At 39.5% G+C, this 26,865-nt stretch overlaps 1 protein-coding gene across 1 annotated transcript in view; it reads left to right on the top strand.

Annotated features, from left to right (window-relative positions):
• The first annotated feature begins 656 nt into the window (after positions 1–656).
• LOC136876437 (trafficking protein particle complex subunit 2-like protein) overlaps positions 657–26,865 on the top strand; it is an 83,701-nt gene continuing 57,492 nt past the window's right edge. Inside the window, exons 1-2 of the mRNA XM_067150412.2 lie at positions 657–877; positions 19,299–19,471. Of these exons, the coding sequence (XP_067006513.1) occupies positions 815–877; positions 19,299–19,471 (236 nt within the window). The 5' untranslated portion in view covers positions 657–814. The remainder of the gene's footprint in view (positions 878–19,298; positions 19,472–26,865) is intronic.

Genomic DNA, 26,865 nt, shown 5'->3' with positions numbered 1-26,865 from the left:
GCATTCCTTTCACAGTATTCATTTTACAATGCAGTTTTGAATTGATTAAATCACTGAAACCTGCACCACTAGTCTTAATAAATTATAGGTATTTCAGGGTGATTTGTAAATTATTCCAATGTTAATGACACGAACTTACTGCATAACAAATGCAACTTATAAACTAAACTTAGGATACAAAATAATGATAAAAACTTACGAAAACCGGAGAAACAGGGTGGAATTTATGTGATGGCCAATTACAGTAATTAAATCTCTAACAATTAAAGCAGCGAGAGAAAACAGACCTAATTAATATGAAATGAACGTCGATAATCCTCAAATGATCTTCACAAGAGTCACTAATGTCAAACTGATGTCAAATATAAGCAAGATCAGTCGCCAACCTGGGAGCCAAAGCTTATCAACTGTAAAGATGATCGATTAGCACTTATGACTAACAATTAATTTGTTGAAGTTTTCACATGAAATAAAAGTATTTTCACTTAACTAGTAAATACCTTTAATATATTGGCACGCCATCTTATGGTGATTCATTTTCTCAATTAGTTTTATTATACCAACACCAAAAGATGAAAAATTTATAAACGATTGGAATGTCTAGTGTACTTTGTGCTTTGTAATTTCGCTCTCAAATAGCTGTTTAAAACATTGCCAGTCTTGCAAACTTCGTGATCTTGCAGTGATCTCGGATGTAAACAAACAAGACATTAGATTGTTTGGAATATTTGTACTTGATTTGTACCAGTTCTTCTCCGGTATCCAATCCACACAGGTCTGTGTCTGTGAGTCGGATGTGGGGAAAGTATTAGCTATGTCCTCGTATAAACCGAGCAAAGATATTCAGGCCGTTTGTGTCGCTGTAATTGGAAAAGAGGTACGTTTCTCGATGTAATTCTGCATCCAGATTAAGATTATAATATATTTTAGGTACGGTAATTTATCGATATCTCTGTATCAAATGAAGAAGTCAACTAAGAAGGGAGTCCTAACCTCCACATCCTTCATTGAACTTGAAATTAATTTAGGATAGGCCCTACTTAACCTCATTTTACTTTACCATCAATGTGAGACTAAATTCGTTACATTATAACTATTTTCATTTAAACTGTGGTGATTCGACCGTGATCTAGGCCTAGGATAAAGAAAGAGAAATTGTCTGCAGAAGAATAAGGGTAGAAAATCTTCAGGACGACTAAATTAGATATAATTGGTAAAAAGTTCCTGACAGTAGACAATAAACAAGTTCGGCGAATAGAAAGAATGGATGGTATGCAGGGATGCTGTAGTAGAGAAAAGCAATGGAATGCCTAGGAACAATTTTGTGTAAAGATACGAAAAAGCGAACATCGTGAAGGAATGATAAAGTGAGAACAGCTTGTAAGCATTAAAAAAAAAGGTGTATCAGAAAATAATGGCTCCAAACAAGAACTGATGCAGACTGGGAATAATATGTAGATCGAAGAAACAGAACAAAACAAAAAATAGTTCTTGAATCCGAGAAGAATTTGTGGAAAGACTTTGGTAATAACCCGGAAAGGCTAGGTCATACAGCAGGGGAAACCTTACTGGACAGTAATAAAGAATCTTAGGATGATAGGAAAAAAGGAAATTAATAGTGTTTTGGGTAAATCAGATGAACTCATAATAGATTCATCGGGATTCCTGCCACTCCTGCTCTGCTTTTCTTCTTGATCGCTATAAAGGGGTCCTTTAGGGATTCTTCTGCTTGTCTTTGTGCATCTGCTTCCGTGTGATTTGCTATTTTGAGCAGGTTTAGCTTCTTGTATTCTTTCCTCTTTTGTGCATATGCTTTCAGGTTGTCTGGTGTATTTGTGTGCTTCGCTTTGTGGAGGAGGTGTAGGGCTTCTTTTCTGGTGCAGTAGCATTCTGCGTCAAACCAGGGCTGTGCTGTTCTTGTTTTCTTCAGCAACTGTGCACTATGTATATACAACAGAACGGAGTCTAGTCCAGATTGGAGCAGTCCTTCTTCTATTAGGCTTGGAACATTTCCTAGGAGTTCCTTTCTCTTTTCTAATGCGTCATTGTTCAGTTTCCTTGATCTTTTCTGTGTATGGGAGGTTTTCGGCAATCTGGACGCTCCTGATATGGCAAATGTGGTGCATACTGGTAGGTGTTTTGTCAGTGGGGCGACTGTTGATCGTTCCAGCATTTCTTGTGATTTTATTTTAATATGTTTTCGACTGTAGAAGACCAGGTCTATTGTACTGGAACAGTTAGGCCCAAGGTATGTCTTTGCTTCCTTTTTATTGACCAGTGTGAACCCTTTTTCCTCTAGTAATTCCAAAACCAGAGCTGTTTTTTGGTCAGGCTTGTCCAGTCTGCAGTTTAGGTCTCGTCCCAGAATCACATTTTCTTCTTCCCTTGTCATTGAGATTGCATTAATTATTTGTTCTGCTGTATCGTCGACTGTTTGCGCTGGACTTGTGTAGAGACCTATGATACTTAGTCTGTCAGCTTTTAAGATGACTGTGTTTTCTTCTGTGTGTTTTGCTTTGAGTTTTCCTGTGGTGTTGTTATACATGACGGTTACGCCTCCTTCTGGTCTACCGCTTTTTTTTGTTTTTGCCAGTGCATGTGTAGGCCTACCGTAGAAGAGGGGTTCGTCGAGGGGCTCTGAGAGGAAAGTTTCAGTGGCTATTACTGCGTCAGAGTTGTTCCAAAAATAGGTAGGGGTTGCTGCTTTTAGATTCTTTAGGTCTTCTACGTTCCATAGGAGTAGTTTTAGTGTGTTTTTGTCTTGTTGGTTGGTTGGTTGGTTCGTTCGTTCATTGGCCTACGAACTTGTAAAAACGTGCTTCCTCATAGAAGACTTGAGGTTCAGACAAAGGCTGCCAGCGACGAAACAAGTCGGACCTACTTCGGGACAGACAAAACAAGAGAGCAGAATCTGGCCCAAATTCTACGCAACAGATGCGATGCTAGATCGGAACTGGACGGGACCAAACAAGAATTTACAAAGCGCCATAACTAGGCTCGCGGTGAACAGTTTCCACCACAAGCTACGCACAAGAAACAGTTTCCACGAACCCTCAGCAGAGTGTATATGCAACCTCTGCAGGAAGGCCTGTAAGCGCTACCACTTCAGTGAGTGCCACAAGCGCACTAAATCACTAATGGAATATAGCAAAGAACAATGAACCTTAACTCTCTGCACGTTTGTGCGATTTTCTTATTAATAATAATAATAGATTCAGGGAATCACTGAAGAGTTGGAAAGAATATTTTGGGGTCACGTAGCTATCGGCGTGCATTCAGGACATAGTGGGTTCGAACCCCACTGTCGGCAGCCCTGAATGTGGTCCTCCGTGGTTTCCTATTTTCGCACCAGGCAAATGCTGGGGCTGTACCTTAATCAAGGCCATGCTCGCTTCCTTTCCACTCTTAGCCCTTTCCTATTCCATCGTCGCTATATGACCTATCTATGTTGGTGCGACGTGAAGCAGATTGTAAAATTAAAGAACAAAAATCTTTTCAATGTAAAAGGAAATCTTCCTGGTGACGTGAACAACCAAGCTCATGGGGAGGAGGACAGTGATTTTGGTGAAATTACACTGAAGGAAGTGGAGAGGATGGTAAATAAACTCCATTGTCATGAAACAGCAGGAATGAATAGATGAAATTAGATCTGAAATGCTGAAGTATAGTGGGAAGGCAGGGATGAAATGGCTTCATAGAGTAATAAGATTAATGTTATTTTCATGTCCCACTAACTACTTTTAAGTAATAAGATTAACATGGAGTGTAATAGTAAGATACTTTCAAATTGAACAAAGGCAGTAATTGCACCTATCTATAAGCAAAGGAACAGGAAGTTTTGCAACGACTATCAAAGTATTTCATTGATCAGTATACCATGCAACTTCAATGGCATCTTGGAAAGGAAGGAGCAGTCAGTGGTTGAGAGGAAGTTGGATGAAAACCAGTGTAGTTTCAGACCACAGAGGGGCTGTCAGGATCAGATTTTCAGTATGCACCAGGTAATTGAAAAATGCTGCGAGAGGAATAGACAGTTATGTTTCATAGATCTAGAGAAGGCATATGACAGAGTACCGAGGGAAACAATTTTAGCTGTTCTGGGAGACTATGGGATTAAGGGTGGATTATTAAAATCACTTAAAATATTTATGTTGACAATTGAGCCAGTGAGAATTGATAGTAGAATGAGTTCTTTCTTTAAGGTATTACAGGGGTTAGACAAGGCTGAAATCTTTCACCAATGTTGTTCATAGTTTACATGGATCATCTGCTGGACGGTATTAAGTGGTAGGGAGGGATTCAGTTACGTGAAAATGTAGTAGGCCTAAGCAGTCTGGCCTATGCTGGTGACTTGGTCTTAATGGCATATTGTGCTGAAAGCGTGCAGTCTAATATCTTGGGACTTGAAAATTGGTGCAATGCGTATGGTATAAAATTGATGTCGTTAGGTAAGAAATCCAAGAGAATTGAATATCAGATTGGGGATACAAAGCTGGAACAGGTAGATAATTTCAAGTATTTAGGATGTGTGTTCTCCTAGGATGTTAGCATAATGAGTGAGACTTCGCACCGACACAGGTCGTATGGTGACAATGGGATAGGAATGGACTAGGAGTGGGAAGGAAGTGGCCATGGCTTTAATTAAGGTACAGCCCCAGTATTTGCCTAGTGTGAAAATGGGAAACCCTGCCTGTCGTAAGAGGTGACTAAAAGGGGCGACCAAGGGATGATTGTATTAGAACCATGAAACTACTTGTGATTAGTACCACCACGCGGGGAACACCATGGGTCGCTTTTACTTGTGCATAGTATCACTATGTTAGGTACCAAATAGGTTTGTGATTAGTAGCAAAAGAGTATGTTGCCGGCTTTTACAGTACCTGTGATTGGTAGCACTATATGAGCGATACCTTGGGATGAGCGACACCATGGTTCTGGCTTGTCTATGATTAGTACCCACTATATGAGGAATACCTAGGGATAGCGTGAGTCCCTGTGGTTAGTACACTTATGTGATGAACACCATAGGTTTGCGTTGCCTGTAAATGGCGCCTCAATGTGCGAAACCCCATAGGTCTGTATTACATGTGGGAATTTCATTACCTGTGAGTAGTACCATAATGTGTGGGGTTATGTGAATGATGTTGATCCACGAAATATCACTGTAATATTTGTCACAAATGGAAGACAATAATTGATTTTACTCAAATAAAGTCTCATATCGGAGGTTGATTAAGAAATACCGTCGTTACTAGCGAGAAATATGTATACTTACTTACGGGCTGTAAAAGGGACTCCATTTTGTTGCATTCCGCTGCTCACGCCGTCTTTTGTTTCTTTCTTGAGGTCCAGGGCTGGCCGATGAATGGGAGTGCTATGTCTGTGAATTCTCATTATCTTTGTCCATATGTCTCGCATTCCGCTGCTCGCACTGTCTTTTGTTTCTTTCTTTAGGTCCAGGGCTGGCACCGATGAATGGGAGTGCTATGTCTGTGAATTCTCTCTCTCTCTCTCTCTCCCCCCCCCCCCCCTATTTGTCCAGCGCGGGTATTTTGAGGAAAGAAAAATAGCATGCTCCCTGGACCAATACATAAGTTAGGGCACATTAAGTGACAGCCCTTCAAGTTACACCGAATGAGAAAAATCAATAAAAGGACACCAAAGAACTTCACACACTACAGTGTCAGACAAACAAAACACGGAAGCGCTGCGACATAGCAGAAATAGTACTTGTAAGGCAGTAAAGTATGTATTCTCTAAAATAAAATATTTCGGATTATTTCTTAATCAACCACAGATTTGAGACTTTATTTGAGTAAAAGCAATTATTATCTTCCATTGGTGACAAATATTACAGTGATATTTCGTAGATCAACATCATTCACATAGCCATGTGTGGAATACAGTGAGTCTACGCTACTTTTGATTAGTACCACAGCATGACAAATACCGTGGTTCTACTTTCCTAGCAATAAGTACCCTTATGAGGGGCCGATGACTTGGATTTTGGACCCCTTTGGACTAAAAGCATCATCGATTCAGTATTATGCTACAGACGCAGTCCCTTGGTCAGTAATACTATTATTTCATGTTAGTGTCTGTGAATGCGAGACATAGCGTGTCATATCCCCTGATTGTTTTAAATACATATCCATCCATTCATTCTTCATCTTAAGGTTTTGAATTCTGGTCAGTGGAGGATTTTGGACTTTTAATTTGTCATTCCATTTCGTCTCATTTCGTACCATTAGGGGCCGATGACCAAGATGTTAGGATCCTTTAAACAACAAGTGTCATGTGATCATCAATCAATCAATACTGATCTGCATTTAGGGCAGTCGCTCAGGTGGCAGATTCCCTATCTGTTGTTTTCTTAGCCTTTTCTTAAATGATTTCAAAGAAATTGGAAAGTTATTCCAATCCCTAACTCCCCTTCCTATAAATGAATATTTGTCCTAATTTGTCCTCTTTAATTCCAACTTTATCTTCATATTGTGATCTTTCCTACTTTTAAAGACGCCACTCAAACTTATTCGTCTACTAATGTCATTCTACGCCATCTATCTGCTGACAGCTCGGAACATATCACTTATGATATAGATGATGATTCCCATAGGGAATCTGAAATATTTGTCCCAAATGAGTAAATTTATACTACCAATATAAATGGTCCGTTGTTGGACATTATAAATTTTCCAGCTAGCTCATTCGTGGTTACCGAGCTTGATAGCTGCAGTCGCTTAAGTGCGGCCAATATCCAGTAATCGGGAGATAGTGGTTTCGAACCCCACTGTCGGCAGCCCTGAAGATGGTTTTCCGTGGTTTTCCATTTTCACGCCAGGCAAATGCTGGGGCTGTACCTTAATTAAGGCCACGGCCGCTTCCTTGCCATTCCTAGGCCTTTCCCATCCCAATAGAGTAAATTAATGTACTATTTGGGTCTACCTTTTCAATACAAAATGTAAAGAGTTTAAATTACATAAATGATTAGGGACTAGTTTCGATCTAGTACTAGGTCATCGTCAGCCTAAAGCAAAATTAAAACACAAATACTGAAGAAATTAAACAATGTAAAGACACGTAAGGTTTCGTAAAAGTACATACCAAGTGAGATATTGTGCAGCACTATGTTAAAAAATAACTATCTGAAAGAGATTCATAAAAAGTCCAGTGCACATTAAAAAGATGTTATAGATAGGAATCCTTGAGTTGCTGGATAAGGAGATTAGAATATGCTGGCTCCTTTAAGATGTAGGTATCCAATTGAAGAACCACTGAGCCGAAGTCACGTTGTTTATTTACGATTAAAGACCAGTGCGCCGTATAGCATTAATAAGTTGATAGGGATGGAAATTTTTTAGTTGTGGGTCAAGGAATTCAACATATGCTGGCTTCTTAAATTTGCGGCTGTATATTCGAAGAACAACTGAGATGAAGTTACGTTGTTTTATGAGATATTCATAGATGTAAAAACACATGGATGCTGGAAAGGCTCTTCAGTTTTTTGGAACTTGAAGGAAGGTAATTGTTGCGGGTGGAGGCTTTAGAATCCAGAGATGCGCTACATTATGTTAAAAAATAGAGATCCATAACAAGGTCCAGTGCGCCGTATAAAAGTAATCCTTAAGTTGTTGGTCATGGAAATCGAAAAAGGTTGGTTTTCAAGCGATGCTGTTGTTCATTCAGAGATCAGTTGAAATTATAGTACCGTAACATTGTTTTCTCAAGATGTTTATAAACTTGAAATAAATGTCGATGCGAAGTAAGATGCTAGAAGAAAGTTCTTCTGTTTCTAGAATCTTGAAGGACGATGGATGTTACGCGAGGAGGATTAACGTATATGGAGTTAAATAAAGATGGATAGAAATTCGCAGTTCATTGCGGACCATACATTTGACTCTGAATAAATGACAGCAAAGAAAGAAAGAAAGAAAGAAAGAAAGAAAGAAATTTGGTCAGGTGGAAGAAAATATTTAGCTGGGCTGAGTGGCTCAGACGGTTAAGGCGCTGGCCTTCTGGCCCCAACTTGGCAGGTTCGATCCTGGCTCAGTCCGGTGGTATTTGAAGGTGCTCAAATACGTCAGCCTCGTTTCGGTAGATTTACTGCCACATAAAAGAACTCCTGCAGGACTAAATTCCGGCACCTCGGCGTCTCCGAAAACTGTAAAAGAGTAGTTAGTGGGACATAAAACAAATATTATTATTATTATTATTATTATTATTATTATTAGAAAATATTTAAATATGTCATAAGGGAATTAATGCATGTTGTAATAAGCTGAAGAGAGAAATGGGGGTAGGTGAGGTTCAAAGGAAATCTTGAGGACGTGAATGGAGAAAGAACGGAAGGAGAAAAGGGGGGAGGGGGAGGGATATTAAGGTGGGGCTGAGGGATGTGGGAATATGGAAGATTGTTTAAGAAAAGTACTATAAATAGAATGAAAAATCAGACCTTTAATATTTGATTTTGATTGTCTGAAAAGCTGAATGAGCAGGTCAAAAAGAATGTTCGATTTTTCGGAAATGTCATTAAGCCTCGCCCTCGTGTGCTAGGTTGGGCTCATGAGTTGGTACTTAGCACACCTACCAAGATACTGGCTAGTGCATACTGTGGAGGCCACTGCGTAGGCTTACTTGGAGCCACTTTGTCTCTTCACCAAAAATGATGCCTGCTTGGCCATCAGATGATATAGATGTTGATTCCCATAGGGAATCTGAAATATTTGTCCCGAATGAGTAAATTTATAATACCAATATAAATGGTCCGTTATTGGACATTATAAATTTCCCAGCTAACTCATTCCTGGTTGCCAGCGCCTCGCCCTCGTGTGCTAGGTTGGGTTCATCAGTTGGCACCTAGCACATCTAACAAGACACTGGCTAGTACATACCATAGAGAGACTCGCGGTAGCGACACCGAGCGGTACCTCGGAGGGGGCCGCGAGGTTCCATTTGAATCAGTTGTGGAGCCGCTGACCTTACCTTAGGTCCTTTGCCCCAAGCCTACGGGTTGGTGGTTTGCTTTTTCCAGCTTGATGTATCTTCTTTTTCTTCTTTGTAATTTCCACCATGCTAGCTTGTAGCATTGTAATTTTAGCTCTAGCTTCCAACATTTCGGTAAGGTAGGTGCAAGTTCGACTGGGATAGTTTGAGATGTGGTGGTGGCGATATTTAGTTTGACGGACGAGGGGTAGTAGTGTTTGCATTGTTGGAGGCGGTAGAGGTGTAGAGGAGTTTGTGGGCATGCTACATTGTTATTCTTGCATTGAGCATTGGGATGTGGTTTAAGCTGCAGTTGGTGAATTTACTTTAACTGGTTAAGATGTTTAGGAGGAGATTTTTCAGAAGATCTATGGAGGTGATGGTTTGTATTTGGTTGTGTGGGTTGTACACAGGAGGAGGATTAATTTTGAGGTTTAATAACAACGGTGGTTGATGGTTGGGTGGTTGGGGGTGGTGCAGGTGTTTATTTGCAATGTAGCGAGCCTTGATCGTCTTTTTAAAAATGGGCAGCCTGGGTAGGAAGCGGCGTGATTGCCTTTGCAGTTGGCACACTTTGCCTCTTTGCGAAGGACTGGGCAGACGGTGTGGTGGTGGTTGTCACCACACCTGTTGCAGCAAGTTTCGTTTGGACAGTTTGCAGCTGCGTGGTTTAGTTGCAGGCATTTGAAACACTGAAAAATTAGAGAGGATTGCGGCCGTGGCTTATTGGGGTTTGAGCGGGTTTGTTTATGGATAGTTGTTGATTGGCAGGTAGTAGAGATGGGCAATTGTGCCAATGGTAGGGTTTGCGGCGGCGTTTCAGATTGTCAGTGGTCAGCTTGACTGGACTCAGTGGCTGAAGGTTGGATGATTTTAGGATCTGTTTGAGTTTCTTTGGGTTTGGTTTTCTTAGGTTTGCTGTTGGGTTGCGGTTCTAGGCGGATGGGTAAAGGCAGGAGAAGTGAGGTTTCAGAGCTCGCTTCTGCTAATTCCGATGGTAGGGTGGTTTGCGTGCTTCATTCGCAGTAAATATCTCCCTCCTCCAGCGTTTCTTCTTGTTCTGCTGCGTCTTTGTGGTCTTCTTCTTCTTCGGCTACGGGATTTTCCTCTTCTTCTTTTTCTTAAGGTTGGCGATCAGGGTGGGGGTCTAGTGGGTGCAAGACCAGGGGTTTAGGGACATCTTTAAGTAGAAGAAGCAGGTCTAAGATAACTGTGAAATATTCCTGGAAGGGGGTAATTATTAGGATTTCACTATCTGTTTCTTCTATATCAGCTATGTGGGTGTCCATGAGGTGCTTGATGGCGCTGAGGATTATAGCCCTATTTCGGGGCACAGACCCTACACAATAAAGGGGGATGACGATTACGTTGATTTCAGGGGGGTGAAGGTTTGGGGAGCGGCTACTATGAAAGAAGAAAGAGCCTTTGAAACAATCGTCATCATCAAATGATGGGTCATAGCTAGGCAGGAGCTTTGCTATGGGCGATAAAGCTGGGGACGGGGATCGATAAGAAGGCTGCGATGAGGAGCTACGATCTGGGGTTGACTGGGAGCGGGCGGTGTTGTTTCTGGGAGGGACTGGAACAGTTGCCCGGCTACGCGGTCCACCAAACTTGTTCCTCGATCTTGGCTTGTTGGGCATGGCGGGATTTTTCTTGCCCAGGATTAGTTGTTTGTAAGCTGGGAGGGGTAGGGATGAAATACTGGAGCGGTCAAACGCATTTGCGGACCGGGCTGGGTAGTTCAGTTTGTTGCCCGTGTCGTGTCAGGCTAGTTTTTGTACGTGGATTACGCCACGGGCAAGGCACGATCACAGGACACCAAGCTGTTAAGACAAATTGCTCTGTGGCCACCATGATGACCGGTGGCTGCAGTGGTCTTCTTGACTGGGCGCAGCTAGCGGCGAGGCTGTCTCCGTGGCGGTTTTCTCCTTGGTGTGCGGGAGTAACTACATGTAATAAAACTTGTGTTAAATCTGCTATCAGTGGAGTAAGGGAAAACCTGGCATGCTACCCAAATTTAATTTCAGGGGTGAACAGTAACAGGTAAGGTTATAAAGCAAGTTTGGAGCTGCATAAGCGTGATGGGAGAGAGAGTTCCTTCATGCTCTACAGAATTAATTATTCCTGAAATCTTTCGCAGGTGGAGTCCGGTTTCGTTATTTATATTCTATCCTACTGACAATTTATCCATATAATATTTTCAATTCTGCCAAAATGTTACAATTGCCAGTGTGCTTGCGTTAGGAATAATTTGTAAGTGTTTTCCTGTTTCGAGTATATTGATCAGTAGAATATGTATACTAGAGAGTGTAATAGTAATGTTATAAATTTGAGAAGGAGAACAGTGCATAAAGGAAGTATGTCTGGTAATGATCAAGAGAGCAGCTCTGACACAAGCACACAAGACTTTGAATAGTTTTCAGAGGGAATATGTCTACAAAAAAAGTGTATGGAATTATAATTGGGGGGGGGGGGGGGAAGTAGTGAGCATAACCAATGTAATATGGGCGGTAATAATCTCATGAAGTTGGTATTGGAGCAGTTGGCCAAATTGATTGATCAAGGGAATAATTTGAGTAGTCAAATTAGTAATCAGGGGAAGGAATTAAGTAATAAAATTAGTAATGAAGGGGAGGAGGTGAGTAATTTAATTGATAAGCATTGCATGGCAGCTAATGATTGGGGTAGTAGTGTGGAGAAAGCAATTGATAATGTAGGGAGGGAAGTTGATATTCTGAGAGATTTTCGGGGAAAAGGGTGTGAAGAAGTGAAATAGGATTTGTCGGAGGACCTACTATGTGCTAAAATTGATGGTGATAACACTGTGGTAATTGATGCTCTTTGAGAAGTTGAAGAAATTGAAAAGGAAGTTTTTTGTGAAGGTGATGAAGATTATTTGGTGGAGGAGGAGCCTTTGAGGAAGACATATCATGTTGTAGATGTTGGTGAGGAGTTTAATATTACATCGATAATGTGTCAGAGTAGTGATGACTTTGCGATTAATAAAACTTCCTTTAAGAGGGTCGAGAGCAACAGTGTTGATGGCATGAATGATGTGCGAGTGGAAACTACGATGAAAGATATGGAAGGTGTAGTAAGTGTGGGGGGGATTTAGTAGTAATGGTGGGAATCTCGAGGTCAATGATAGTAATGATTTCAAGAAGAAAGAGAGTTTGAGTGAAGGAAAATGTGAGAAGAGTTGTGTGAATGAGATTGAGGTGATTGAAGCTGGTATGTCGGACAAGGATGAGTGGATGATAACTGTCGATGCTGTGGGTGAATGTCTTTGTGAAGGGGATGTTGGGTCACATTTTGTGCACAGTGAGAATCATAAGAGTGGTTGTGAATATTATGGGGATTCAGGGTTTGAAGATTTTATGAGGAGTAATTGTGTTGGAGAGCTTTTTGGTATTTGGAGAAAGTTCAAAGAAAGTGAGAGTGGCAATGTGTATGACAGAACAGGAAGTCTATTCAAACGTATGTTGAGTGGAATATCTGATGCTGAAATTAGTATGAATGATTTCAATGTGTGGAAGAGTATTGGTGCAAGATGTGCGATTGTGGTATGTTTTCAGAAGAGGAGGGATGTTTTGAATGTGAAATGTGTGTTCCGAATGAAAGTCTGTGGACGTTGTGTGTGAAAGAATGGGAAGAGAGAGCTTTTGTGTAAGGTTGGCAACCATGGTAGGTTTGCCTTCTGCAGAGACGGTACCTCTGAAGGTGATCATCCAGTTGACAAACACCAATGCATTTAAGGTGGGGGAGATAGAGGGGGAAAAACAGCAGTGGGAAGGGGATGATTTTAAAGTAGGGGAGGAGGTCCTGTTGGGAGAACCTCATCAATCTATTGATGATCGAGAGCAGATCTACAAATGTTTCAGATTCTTTGAGGACCCATATGTAAGCAAGATGGGTGAATGTTTATATTGCCAGGTTAATGGTTGACACTTATGCACCCGAGCTTGATAGCTGCAGTTGCTTAAGTGCGGCCAGTATCCAGTAATTAAGGGTTATAAATTTCATGTTGTTGGTCCGTATTGAACTGAGAATAACATATGAGTAACAACACAGTAAAGGTTTCCACCTATTCAATACAAAATATATTCACAATATTTTAAAATTACATGGTACTAGTTTCGACCCATCTAGGGGTCATCATCAGCCACATCAAAGCAAAGATCACTCTTGACGAAATCCTAAGAACATGTTAATTTTAACAGTAAGATTATTATGGAATAACAAGTGAATGTGGTAAATGAAAAGGGATGTTAGTATGGGACAGGTGAGTAATAGCTAATAAATATACAAGGAATATACATAAGAGGTTTGGAACAAAGTATAAAAGGGGGCTTAGTGTTGTAAAAATTATATAATCATGGAAAACAGTAAGTCCTTATAATGAAGAATGCAATGTGAAATGACACATATAAAATTATATATGGCTTAGGAAGAGTTGAGGTGGTTTAGGAGGGGAAGAGGGCTTAAGGTGGGGTTGAAGTGTGCAGGAGAAAGGATAATTGTCTCGGAAAAGTACCTTTGATTAAATTTAGGATTGAGTTTTGGTTGGCTGCATTATTGTTTCTGAGGAAAGTGATAAATAGATCGAAGAGTATGTTGGATTTCTCTGAGATTTCATTGAGATTGTGACTGGCGTTAAAGTATTGGTCTAGGTGTATGTAGTAATTTTCCATTATGTCGAGTAAGGGGCCCTTGTTTGCTAATTCGAGGATGTCCATGTCTTGTTCGATATTGGTGAAATTATGGTTATAATCTTGCATGTGTTGGCCGATGGCTGAAAACTTGTTGTATTTTATTGCGTTAGTGTGCTCGTGGTATCTGATATTGAAGTTTCTACCGGTTTGCCCGATGTAGGTTTTTCCACAGGTGTTACATTTGATCTTATAAACTCCTGATTTTAAAAAACTGCTGGTCCTGTTGATGTGTGAAGTATTGTGTAAAACGTTCATGTTCTTATAGTTGGTTGAAGGCTATTTTAACGCCTTGTTTCTTAAAGATATTGGTTAACTTGTAGATATCAAAGGTACTTTTCCGAGACAATTACCCTTTCTCCCGCACCCTTCAACCCCACCTTAAGCCCTCTTCCCCTCCTAAACCACCTCAACTCTTCCTAAGCCATATATAATTTTATGTGTGTCATTTCACATTGCATTCTTCATTATAAGGACTTACTGTTTTCCATGATTATATAATTTTTACAACACTAAGTCCCCTTTTATACTTTGTTCCAAACCTCTTATGTATATTTCTTGTATATTTGTTAGCTATTACTCACCTGTCCCATACTCAGGGGGGTGCACTCAGCCGTGCGCAGAAGGTGTTGCATTTTCCTCGCTTAGCGCATGACGTCACGGTGGAACAGCTAACCACGCGGGACCAGGGTAGACCGAGGCAAATTCTTCAGTTATCACATGTATCGGATGTATTTGTTTACCTTTAAAGTGCGTGGGGTGTTTAAAAGAGTGTCAGAGGACCTAGTTTCTTTTTTCGTTTGTGCTGTTCAAATACATGGAATCTTTCGGCGTTAAATACATTCTCCCCCAACTTGGCAGGTTCGATCCTGGCTCAGTCCGGTGGTATTTGAAGGTGCTCAAATACGTCAGCCTCGTGTCGGTAGATTTACTGGCACGTAAAAGAACTCCTGCGGGACTAAATTCCGGCACCTCGGCGTCTCCGAAAACCGTAAAAGAGTAGTTAGTGGGACGTAAAAGAAATAACATTATTTATTATTAAATACATTCTCACGGCAAGTTTGAATCAAGATTGCCTGGAAAATTTCTTTTCGCGCCTAAGAGGTCTTGGGCATTTTTACGATCATCCATCTCCACCTGATGTGAAAAATAGCATCAGACTGTTGTTGTTAGGAGCCAATTCCAGCGATATTCCTCATTCCAATGAGTCACCTGTAGCTCCTGCCGAAGGAGGAGAATTTGTTACATCGGCTATGTTTGGCAACATCCTCCCGGATATGACAAGCTCTGGCGATGACTGAGGGTGACAAGGATATGAATGACATTGAATTGCCAGCTGTTGATAGTGATGATCTATCCGTACAGGAAAATGCTGACTGTAGTCTGGAGGGATTCAAATACGTTGCAGGGTTCATCGCATATCGCTGCCGAAAATTTGACAAGTCCCTGGGCATGCCTACAGGAGATTTGTTGATACCACCTGATGACCCAAGTCTGGGGTGGGTACACGTGCTGTTTCGGGGAGGTTTGCTCGTCCCTTCCGATAGTTTTATGGAAATTATCACTAAATTCGAACTGATATTTGCTGAAGTTCTCGGACGAACATATTTGAACAGGGAACCAGAAGTTGTGAACAATATGTTTGTGAAGTTGAAAAGCCGTTTTCCTGACGTTCATCCCAGGGGCGTATATAAGGGGGGGGGGGCCCAGGGGGCCTGGGCCCCCCCGGAAAAAATGTATAAGCCTTGAAGAACCGGACCAAAATGATGGGAATTTTCGATCGTTGTTGAGATTCCGAGCCAATAGTTAGCAGTTTATATACCTGGACGATTTTTGTAACTCACTAAAAGAATGCTTTGAATCTCACAAGGAAATAGTTGCATCCTTACAAAACATCCTTCCACAATTGTGTATCGTAACAGATTTCGGTTCATTGGAGGCTGCTTTTAGTTTCTACGAAGGAAATCTGTCACAAAAAGAGATTGTGCAAAGTGAGTTTATGTGGTGGAAAGAAAAGTGGAGTCAGGAAAATCCTTCAAATCTTCCCAAAATGGCTGTAAGTTCTCTAGAAAAATGTGACAAGACTTTCTTCCCCAACATTTATACCCTTCTCAAATTACTCCCCGTTCTTCCTGTTTCTATCGCAACCGTAGAAAGAACTTTCTCTAGCTTAAGGAGACTGAAGACTTACTTAAGGAACAGCACATCTGAAAGTAGGCTTAACGGGCTTGCTTTACTCTCTATCCACAGAGACATTATAGTTAGTGATGAAGAAGTTCTTGATAAGTTTGCAAGTGTACCAAGAAACCTGGACTTCCTTTTGTAACCATTACTGTACTGTATGTATGTATGTATGTATGTATGTATGTATGTATGTATGTATGTATGTATGTATGTATGTATGTATGTATCAGCCCAAATCAATGTTTCCGTTTTCCTTTCTAAAGTGTTTGAAATCGTCTGACCTCTTAAAATTACTTAATCTAACCTTACATCAATCTTGCCCCCCCCCCCAAAATATATTCTATATTCGCCACTGGTTCATCCACAAGTCTTGAAATTATGTGCTAAGATCCGAACCTTACTCCGTTTGCGTTGGTTGGCTGCAAAACAGAAATAAAACAATAGAGGCTTCCCGTAATAATTAATTAATTAATGTTATTTGCTTTACGTCCCACTAACTACTTTTATGGTTTTCGGAGACGCCGAGGTGCCGGAATTTTGTCCCGCAGGAGTTCTTTTACGTGCCAGTAAATATGCCGACACGAGGCTGACGTATTTGAACACCTTCAAATACCACCGGACTGAGCCAGGATCGAACCTGCCAAGTTGGGGTCAGAAGGCCAGCGCCTCAACCGTCTGAGCCACTCAGTCGGCAAAGAGGCTGCCCGTAAGCGAAAAACGAGAATGTGGCATTTATCAACAAAGTAAATGTCAAGAAATGTTCGTTACCGTTGTATTTGTTGTTTTAAACTTCGTGTGCAAAGCCACGGGACCTTTGCCTTATGCGCAGAACTCGGAAAAGAACTTATTTCATACCCTGTCTCGCTTTCATTGACTACGATTCGAACTGTAGCCCTTTTGATGAAAATCGGATAGATAGTGAATATACTAGACTGTGATACTCTTCTAGACTTATGTTAACGGAAAGAAAGACAACCCGTTTATTTGGTGCTAGTGTTCCAAGACTTGAAGTTATTACATATCGCAATGTATCCTGTAAGTTTTCACCGTGAAGTGTTGAACAAATTAACAGTGTTGTGATATAAAACAAAACCCATCTGTCAGTCAGAGTGAGGTGCAGATTCCATGCATTTCGTCAACATCATCTTCACTGAGGTAAGAGTGAATAACAGTAAATAAAAATAGCCTTATTTGTCTCGAATCTGTTGATTTAAACCTAACATATCGCGCACTTCTAAATACCTCTTATTTTGTAGCGCTACGGTGTTATACGTACTTTATCTTGTACAGAATGTATGTTTCTATAGAATACATTGTATGACGTTCAAAAATTCTAAAATATCACTTCGGTATATTATTAAAATGTGAAACATTACCCGCGCGCTAATACAGTCTGCCGTCAGCGGCTACCAGCGATGTTCCATGGTGACGTCACAGCGACAGCCAATGGCAGCCCGTAACGCGGAATGACTAACCTTACTGTTCTCTATTAACCTTGTCCCATACTAACATCTCTTTTCATTTACCACATTCACTTGTTATTCCATAATAATCTTACTGTTAAAATTAACATGTTCTTAGGATTTCGTCAAGAGTGATCTTTGCTTTGATGTGGCTGATGATGACCCCTAGATGGGTCGAAACTAGTACCATGTAATTTTAAAATATTGTGAATATATTTTGTATTGAATAGGTGGAAACCTTTACTGTGTTGTTACTCATATGTTACAGTATCCAGTATTCGGTAGATAGTGGGTTCGAACCCCACTGTCGGCACCCCTGAATTGATTTTCTGTGATTTCCTATTTTCCCAGGCAAATGCTTAATCAAGGCTACAGCCACTTCTTTCTCAGTCCTAGCTCTTTCCTGTCCCATCGTCGCCATAAGACCTATCTGTGTCGGTGCGACGTAAAGCCAATAGCAACAAAAAAGAAAAAAGACACTTATGCACTCTGTGCAGGAAAACACAGTGCCATTGCTGAAGTTTGGATAGTTTGAGGATGAGAGCCTCACTGTGGCCCTGCCCATTTGTGAGTAAGTTGTTTTATATGGAGATTTTCATCTTAGTATCTTACAATGGGTTTTGAACGTGATAGCTCTATCAAGGGTCACTCCCAGGTATTTTGGAGTGTGACAGTGCTGCAATTGGATACCTGACCATTCTAGACGTAACTCACAATGAGCTTCCCTATTTCTTAAATGGAAGGCACTTACTTGTGTCTATGATTAAAAATGCCAGGAAATTGTTTGCTGATGGTTTTTTCATCCATCCAGTGCACAGGACAATTGCCACCAGAGTTCAAGAGATGAAAAATGATAGCTTTCTTGAAACCTGGAAAATCACCCAATGCTCCTTTTAGCTATAGACCCAAAGTACTATTAAGCTCAACCTATAAGCTACTGGAAAAACTGATCTACGTGCAGAACAAGCAGTGTGTAGACGGATGTACCCGTGCTTTGCTACGGAATTCTCAGAAAGACTGTCTTTATTTTCCCAACTGAAGTCAATGTAGAATTAAATTTTAGGCCTTCCCCTAAGCTATCATTTCACTCAGCATGAATAAAATTATTTATGACCTAGATTGTAGCAACTTATTCCCCGACTTTACATACCAATTTTCATTAAATTCTCTTCAGCCGTTTCCTCGTGATGCACATACAGACAGAAATTATGGAAAATTAAAAGTGCATTTCCTTGTTACTGTGGACACGGCCGATACAGAAATACAATTATTTTAAAATTCTGAACGATGTACAGCGGCAAAACTGTTATTTTATATATTTATATATAATATTACATATCAAAATATTGACTTAAAGCAAGGTCTCGACAGCCCTGAAAATGGTTTTCCGTGGTTTCCCATTTTCACACCAGGCAAATGCTGGGGCTGTACCTTAATTAAGGCCACGGCCGCTTCCTTCCCACTCCTAGCCCTTCCTTATCCCATCGTCGCCATAAGACCTATCTGTGTCGGTGCGACGTAAACCAACTAGCAAAGCAAGGTCTTCTTTATCCACCTCATCTTGCAGATTTATCATAGAGTGTGGTATAGTACTCCTTTCTAAGTCTTGTTTCTATTTTACCACAAGGGACTATTGGTGAGAAGTAATAAGTTAGGTTAAACCATCAACCAGTGGGGACCTGATGAGGAAACAAGGTGTGGCAGTTAATGTACCATTGAGACAAAATGCTAATAATTTCATACTGAAAAGGCATAAAGAGATTGAACACTTCCAGTATTCACATTTGGTGAAATTAAATTATGATTCCTTTTGGGAACTTTCTTTTTGAAATCAACAGTAATGTTAAATTGCAAGTTTGCTTGAGTTTTTCAATCTGGAATGAGTGGTACGAAAGGTATATTACTTTTCTTACTTTTAGTTCAATGTTGTGATCTAACAATTTATTGTATTTTCCAGAATGCTCCAAAGTACATATCTTGCCTGAATCCTGAATTGGAGTTGCAGTTCCACTATAAAGTACACACTTCCTTAGATGTTGTGGAAGAAAAACTGTCATCTATTGGAAAGAACAGTGGTGACGTAAGGGAGCTTTACCTTGGACTGCTGTACTCTACTGAAGATCACAAAATGTATCCTTATTTAAATTAAGTAGCATTACAAATTGACAGCATAATATCTACAATATAATTGTTAAATTAATGTGGTAATGGTCCACCTTTCAATACTATAATATGTAATATTCTAAATTACATTAATTAGGGACTAGTTTCAGCCGGGGCTGGCCATCTTCAGTCTTAATGTCAAACACCTAATAACTAAACAAATGTACATGCACACAATTGACATAAAACAAATTAAAACAAATATATACAAAGTGACATTAAAAACTGGGATGGAATTATGAATAAATTTGAAAATGAACTAGGTTCTAACATCTTGAGTATGTTCATCATTGAGAATAATTTCAAGTATTAATTTATATACACAGAACTGTTAGTTCTAATATGGCTGATCATTAATATTTCAATAGTAAATGGGAACTGGTAAATGTTGATCCTGTAGTTTGTCATCAAATCTATTTGTGTGGTGTTAGCTGTATGTAATCCATTGGACACCGCTGTAAATAACCACTAGCTGACAGGGAACTGTTAGATGTTGTTTCATCCTCAATCAAAGTAATAAATGAGATGCTCTCATGGTGCTTGTTAAATCTTGCTGAAATGTTGTTGGACATTGTCAGGACAGCGCATGAAGATGTGGTTAACACAGATACATTGTGTCTGGTAATTTTTTTTTTTTTCTTTTTTTGCAATTCATTGTGGTGCCCATGAAGTTAACCTGATAAATTAGATTAAATTAATGAATTGAATGAGAAAATGTGTTAGTTAGATGGCATAGGTTATTTGAGACTTACCTCTCAATACAGCATGAGGTGTGTGGTCTATTGTTGAGTGTGCTTCAGACTAACTGTTGTGAGATTCAAATGAAAAAGGAAGGAGAGGGGAGGGGAAGGTCCTGAAGGAGAGTGGGTTGGGTAAGAGGGTGGGGAGGGGGGATTAAGGTGGGGCTGAAGGATGTGGAAAAAAGGATGGCTGTTGAGGAAAGGTGCTGTGAATATTATGAAAAACTGAATTATGACTTGTTGGTTTGACATTGCTGAAAATGGGAATTAGAAGGTCAAAAAGGATATTTGGTTTTTCTGAAATTTCATTAAGATTATGATTTGGGTCAAAATATTGATCTAAATGTATGAAGCAGCTTTCAGTAATGTTAAGGTAGGGTCCTTTATTGATGATTTTGAGAATTTCCATATCTTGTTTTATGTCTGTGAATTTGTGTTTATAGTCATGCATATGCTGTCCTACAGCTGAAAATTTATTGTATTTCAGGGCATTGACGTCTTCTGAGTACCTTATCTTAAAGGTGGACCATTACTACATTAATTTAATAATTATATTGTACCTACAATTCAATACGGATCAGAACCACGAAGTTTATAACCTATGAGCATAATATCTGCTCATCACATACATCTGCTTTTATTTAAAGATATGAATATTCCGGGTCTTTATTTTGAAGCCATGTATACAAAATATGAATTGGAACACACTAGAGGATAAATACAATAACAGGTCAGCATTGAAGGAGGGAGCAATAGAAAAGGGGACGGGGACAAACATAAGAACAAAGATAATCCCTGTATATTCCCCATGGGAATCGACATCTGTATCGTCCTACTGTAGCATGTATCGTAATAGACAGTAGACAAGTGTTGATGTAGGAAGAGATAGGCTTTCTCCTCATCAATCTCAATTCTTATATATATTTTCTCTCAGCCCCCAACAAGCTCATTTCTGCTTCCCAGCTTCATCAAGAGAGCAGGTGTCAACACTCACTGCACGACCATCTGACAGACGTTCAGCCTTTAAGTGGGTTGTGTGGGATTGGAAGAAAACCTAATAAACACAGGAATAAGAAAGAGAGAAAAAGATGAATACAGGTGGTAAAAGGATCTTGAATAACTGTATAGCAGCACCACTCGAGCCATGACAAGTTCCTACATCAACACTTGTCTACTGTCTATTACGATACATGCTACAGTAGGACGATACAGATGTTGATTCCCATGGGGAATCTGAAATATTTGTCCCGAATTAGTAAATTTATAATACCAGTATAAATGGTCCGTTATTGGACATTATACATTTTCCAGCTAACTCATTCCTGGTTGCCAGCGTTTTGCTCCCGTGTGCTAGGTTGGGCTCATCAGTTGGTACCTAGCACACCTACCAAGATGCATGACTAGTACATACCGTGGAGGCCACTGTGTAGGCTACTTGGAGCCACCAGCAGTGCCAATGCACTATGAGAGACTGTGTCTCATTACCAAAAATCAGATGATGGCCGAGCAGGCATCAGTTTTCGGTAATGAGACAGTCTCTCATAGTGCATTGGCACTGCCGGTGGCTCCAAGTAGCCTACGCAGTGGCCTCCATGGGATGCACTAGCCATGCGTCTTGGTAGGTGTACTAGGTACCAACTGATGAGCCCAACCTAGCACATGGGTGCAAAACGCTGGCAACCAGGAATGAGTTAGCTGGAAAATTGATAATGTCCAATAACAGACCATTTATATTGGTATTACTACAGTAGGACTGTGATAATCTGGCATGCTTGGGGATCTGCCAATGCCGGATTATCAAGGACATTTTTAAAAACGTTATTTAAACAAGCGGATACGGATGAAAACTATAGTTTTATCATACAAAAACAAATAATTGCTATCTATTAAACACAACAGAAGATATTACAGTATTAAACAATTAAATATGTAGCCTATAGTAATGTAATAGTAATATGTAATACCCAATGATTGGAAGCAAGGAGTCATCATCCCATTGTTGAAAAAAAAGGTGACAGAAAGAAATGTACCAACTACAGAGGTATAACTCTATCACATGGCCTCAAAATCTACGAATCCATCCTTGAGAGTAGGATTAGAAAATATGTTGAACCTACACTTGAGGAACAACAACATCGATTTAGACCTCATAGATCAACTATAGACCTTATTTTTGCCACCAGAATGCTCTATGAGAAGTATTGGGAGAAAGCTAAAACACTTATAACTGTTTTTCTGGACATCGAGAAAGCATATGACCATGTACCACGCAGGCATAAATGGGAATGTTTGAGTCATAAAAAAGTGCCCGATGACGTCATAGCACGAGTAAAACTATTATATGATGAAACCAAGTGTTGTGTCCAGGTCCAGGATGGAAGTTCAGGTTGGTTCTAAACAAAGAGTGGAGTCCAGCAAGGAAGTTGTCTTTCACCACTTCTCTTCATAATCATGATGGATGAAGTTTTAAAAGCGGGTAAAAGAAAGGAGCCAACAACTAATGCCCTGGTTTTTTCTGATGGTGTAATTGTATGGGGTGCGACAGAAGCGGAAGTACAAACTAGACTAGATCTCTGGCATGAAGCTTTTACAACCATAGGTCTCAAAATCAGCAAAACTAAGACAGTTGGCTTGATGATGAGTAGAAACTCTCCAACTGTTCATATAAGAATTGGAGATGAGGTGATGGATATTGTTGACAAGTTCCAGTATTTAGGTAGTGTTCTGTCATCAGACAATACCATACATCAAAGGATTAGTAACAGAATACAGAAAGCTTCCAAATTCGGTCACGTACGTCAAGTACTTTTGGATAAAACATTTCCGTTAGTTTCCAAGATGAGCTTGTACAAAATATATCTAGTACCTATGTTGACATATGGCCTGGAAGCAGCAACACTTACTGGACCAACGAAGAGTCGTCTTCAGGCAACAGAAATGAAGTTCCTCCGTTCTTGTCTACAAAAAAACAAAAATGGATAAAATAAGGAATGTGGATATCCTACAACAGCTTTGATTGGAAAGAAGGTTGCTGGAGACTCTAGAAGTGAAGAGACTGCAATGGTATGGTCACATGAAAAGGATGAACACTCACAGGACTCCTCGAACATACTTTGACCAAATGTTTCTAGGAAGAGACCAAGAAGAAGACCTTGTGATGTTTGGGAAAAACAGATATTGAAGGACCTTGAAATTAGAGATGTGAACTGGCTTTGCATATATGAGCAGCATCTGTGGATGAACAGGACAAACTGGAGGAGGCTTGTACACAACTGCACCCGGCCCCTGCTTGCTGGAGCAAAGAAATGATTATGATAGTACTGTAAAAACAAAACAATTAAAAATCAAATACTCTACTGCACAGTTAAGTTATTTCAAGGCACAGAGTTTTACGAAAATTCAATATAAATAATTTTTAGGACTATTATGAAATAATTGGCTTTGAAAAACCAAGACCTAATTAATTTTAATCAAATGAAAATTGTTCAGTACAAAGAATTTGGTACACTTCAATCTGAATCACTGTCTGTAGGTCTAGCGTAGGTGTCTGATGATGTCAAGAGTGTGGAGCATGTCTGACTGGTATCTACCACTGATGTGATATCTAGAGAAATGAATTTCATTTTATGGGTCGGTATTGAACTTTGATTAAACCAAATTAAAATAAGTGAGTTAAATCCACCTCTTCAATACAATTTTTTGACTTATTTTAATTTTGTTTACTGATGTGATAACTTGAATTTTCTTCTGAGCCCTCCGAAGCATTGTAGGAATGCATAATTGTTCCTTGAATTGAGCTCTTTTTTTGATAAAAAAATATGTTGTATAATGTGGAGATTCATAACTTCAGCAAAGTCGTATGACTCCTCTCTGCAAATTTCACAAAGATATTTAAGGCTTACGAAAACCCGGCACATGAATGTTCGGTTTAGAAAGGATATTCACTGTACTTACAAACTTTTTACTGTGCTGTAGTCTATTTGACAGCCATACACATAGCTAAACTTTGATACAGTACAATGAATTTATTAAATAACTGTAAAGAAAAATCACCCCACACTGATGCAAACGCAAGAACTGTAACTGTAGGTCTATGCGGACAAAGAATCATAGTGATATTATCACAGAGCCAAGATGGTGACTGGCTGATCTCAGCGAAAGTACAGAGAGGCAGACAATAGTAACTGATAAAAAGCCGACCGGTTCAGATTTCTCCTGAACGCATCCGACTGTTCTGCCAAACGTGCCAAGCATTAAATCCCTCAAAATAAGAAAAAAAATCTATTTCTGACATGTGCTAGATTATCACTGTCCTGCTGTACTCGCTGCCAAATAACAGCTATTGAAGGCTATTTCTGATTTAACTAAAAGGCGGAAACAGCTCTCAGATATGTGTGGCACCTCCTAAAGAGGCTTGCAGACTCTTTGCAAATGTAATCCTGTGAGATGTTCAATATGGCTTGCAGAAGGTTCTGTAGTTCTTCTCTTGTGTGAGGGTCGTTGGTGAGCACTTCCCTTCATTGTCCTCCACAGATAATTATTGTAGGGATTTAAATTGGGGAATCTAGCAGGCCAGTTCACACACAATTCTTGAAAACATCCAGCTCTTCTACTCGTTGTGAACAAGGTTCATATATAGTAGCCATTTACAGTTTTCCTAAAATTTTGGACATATTGGAGTTTATAGTTTCACTTGTAACAGTTTAGTTGCTTTTTGGACAGAAAAAAATGAACACAGTAGTCTGTACCGTGAAATGTAAGAGACATTTTATGGGGCTTCTTACCAAGAGAGTTCGCATTTCATGAAGCTTTTCCTCCGCTAATGCAGTTAATCTCCTATATATTGCCCCCGTTTTGCCAGGCAGCCCAGCCGGTAAGCAAAAGTCCCAGAGGCGGAAACGTTCGCTTACAGGCAACGCTAAATTATAGAGGACAGGGACAACCTAAGGACTGACGACAAATGAAAACACTAAAAAGAAATGGGTTTTAACATTTATTAAATAAAATATTAGCACTTTCCAAATTCCATTAATATTTTCAAAATCTTGAAATAAAAATATTTAGCTCTTCCCTGCTGGAATTCACCCACAGTTCTTCATTAAATTGCGTTCTGCAAAGATACGAAACTGAGTCTTAATAAATCGTATTAGGAAATTAATTAACATATTATCTGAGAAAATCCTATCTCAAAATATCAAAAATCTGATTTTTCAAATTATTATTTAAATTAACAATACTCTGCGATTTATTTTGCAATGAGTCAAATTTTTACCTCACACGAAAAATTAAATAAATTATTTCTATTACTTAAATATTATCCTAATTAATTACTTAAGCTTCAAATTATTTAATTAAATTATTTTGAAGTCCAATATTCAACTCATTAGATTTTTACCTTTGTGTCAATTGACCTAGTGTTGTGCACAACTCACAATAAAGACTTAAAATTCTCGCATTATAGAGTTAAACATTTTACATTTTGTGAGCTTAGTTCATTGACGCGATCCTTGCTTAAGTATTTTCCCTCAAAGCAAAGATCCTAATCTATCTTATTCCATCATAAAATTGTTTAAAGATTTATAATTGAGCCAAATATGCTCGCCACAAAACAACAAAAAAATCGAAAACTTTACGCGCACAGCGTACACATATCATGACAAAATATAACCATGAAAATCACATTTACAAAAAAAATCAGTCATTCATCCATCTCACATTCAAGCTTTGGTCCATGGTAATATTATCAAATAGATTTATCGAACCCTATCTCTTGATTTTTAATTTTAAATTTTATTGGAAATATGAGAGTTCCTCCCGATGACAATATCAGACAAGGGCTACCATTACGATCGTCTGACATGTGATTGTAACAGGATTATCACTTTTTCAATGAAATAGATTCCACAACGATGTTCCAGGATAATTTTACAATAGAAATCATCACTAAAAATTCCATAGAATTGCCTACAGTCATAGATAAATAAGCATTCGCGCATACGGTCTATGAGTCACGACTACGTTATTTTTAATCTCCTATTATCTCAAATTATCGATCAATATGTGCTGCATAAGAAGAAATTATGTTCAAAGACACACTCTCTTCCTTAACTGACTCACGTGTCCGACTCGTTGGCTGAATGGTCAGCGTACTGGCCTTCGGTTCAGAGGGTTCCGGGTTCGATTCCCGGCCGGGTCGGGGATTTTAACCTTAATTGGTTAATTCCAATGGCCCGGGGACTGGGTGTTTGTGCTGTCCCCAACATTCCTGCAACTCACACACCACACATAACACTATCCTCTACCACAATAACACGCAGTTACCTACACATGGCAGATGCCGCCCACCCTCATCGGAGGGTCTGCCTTACAAGGGCTGCACTCGGCTAGACATAGCCACACGAAATTAAAATTAACTGACTCACGTAATGGACACATAAATAAAATCCTATCTTAAGATCCATTTACAAGTCTCAAAAATACCAATAACAGTAAATTAATGGTTATGAATTTCATGTTTATGGTCCGTATTGAACTGAGAATAATATATAAGTAATAATAATAACAACGTAAACGTTTCCACCTTTTCAATACTAAAATATATTCACAAAATTTTATAATTTA

Source organism: Anabrus simplex, chromosome 6, assembly GCF_040414725.1.
Source record: "Anabrus simplex isolate iqAnaSimp1 chromosome 6, ASM4041472v1, whole genome shotgun sequence".
NCBI classification, from domain to species: Eukaryota; Metazoa; Arthropoda; class Insecta; order Orthoptera; family Tettigoniidae; genus Anabrus; species Anabrus simplex.
This window is presented reverse-complemented; position numbering and strand designations above follow the sequence as displayed.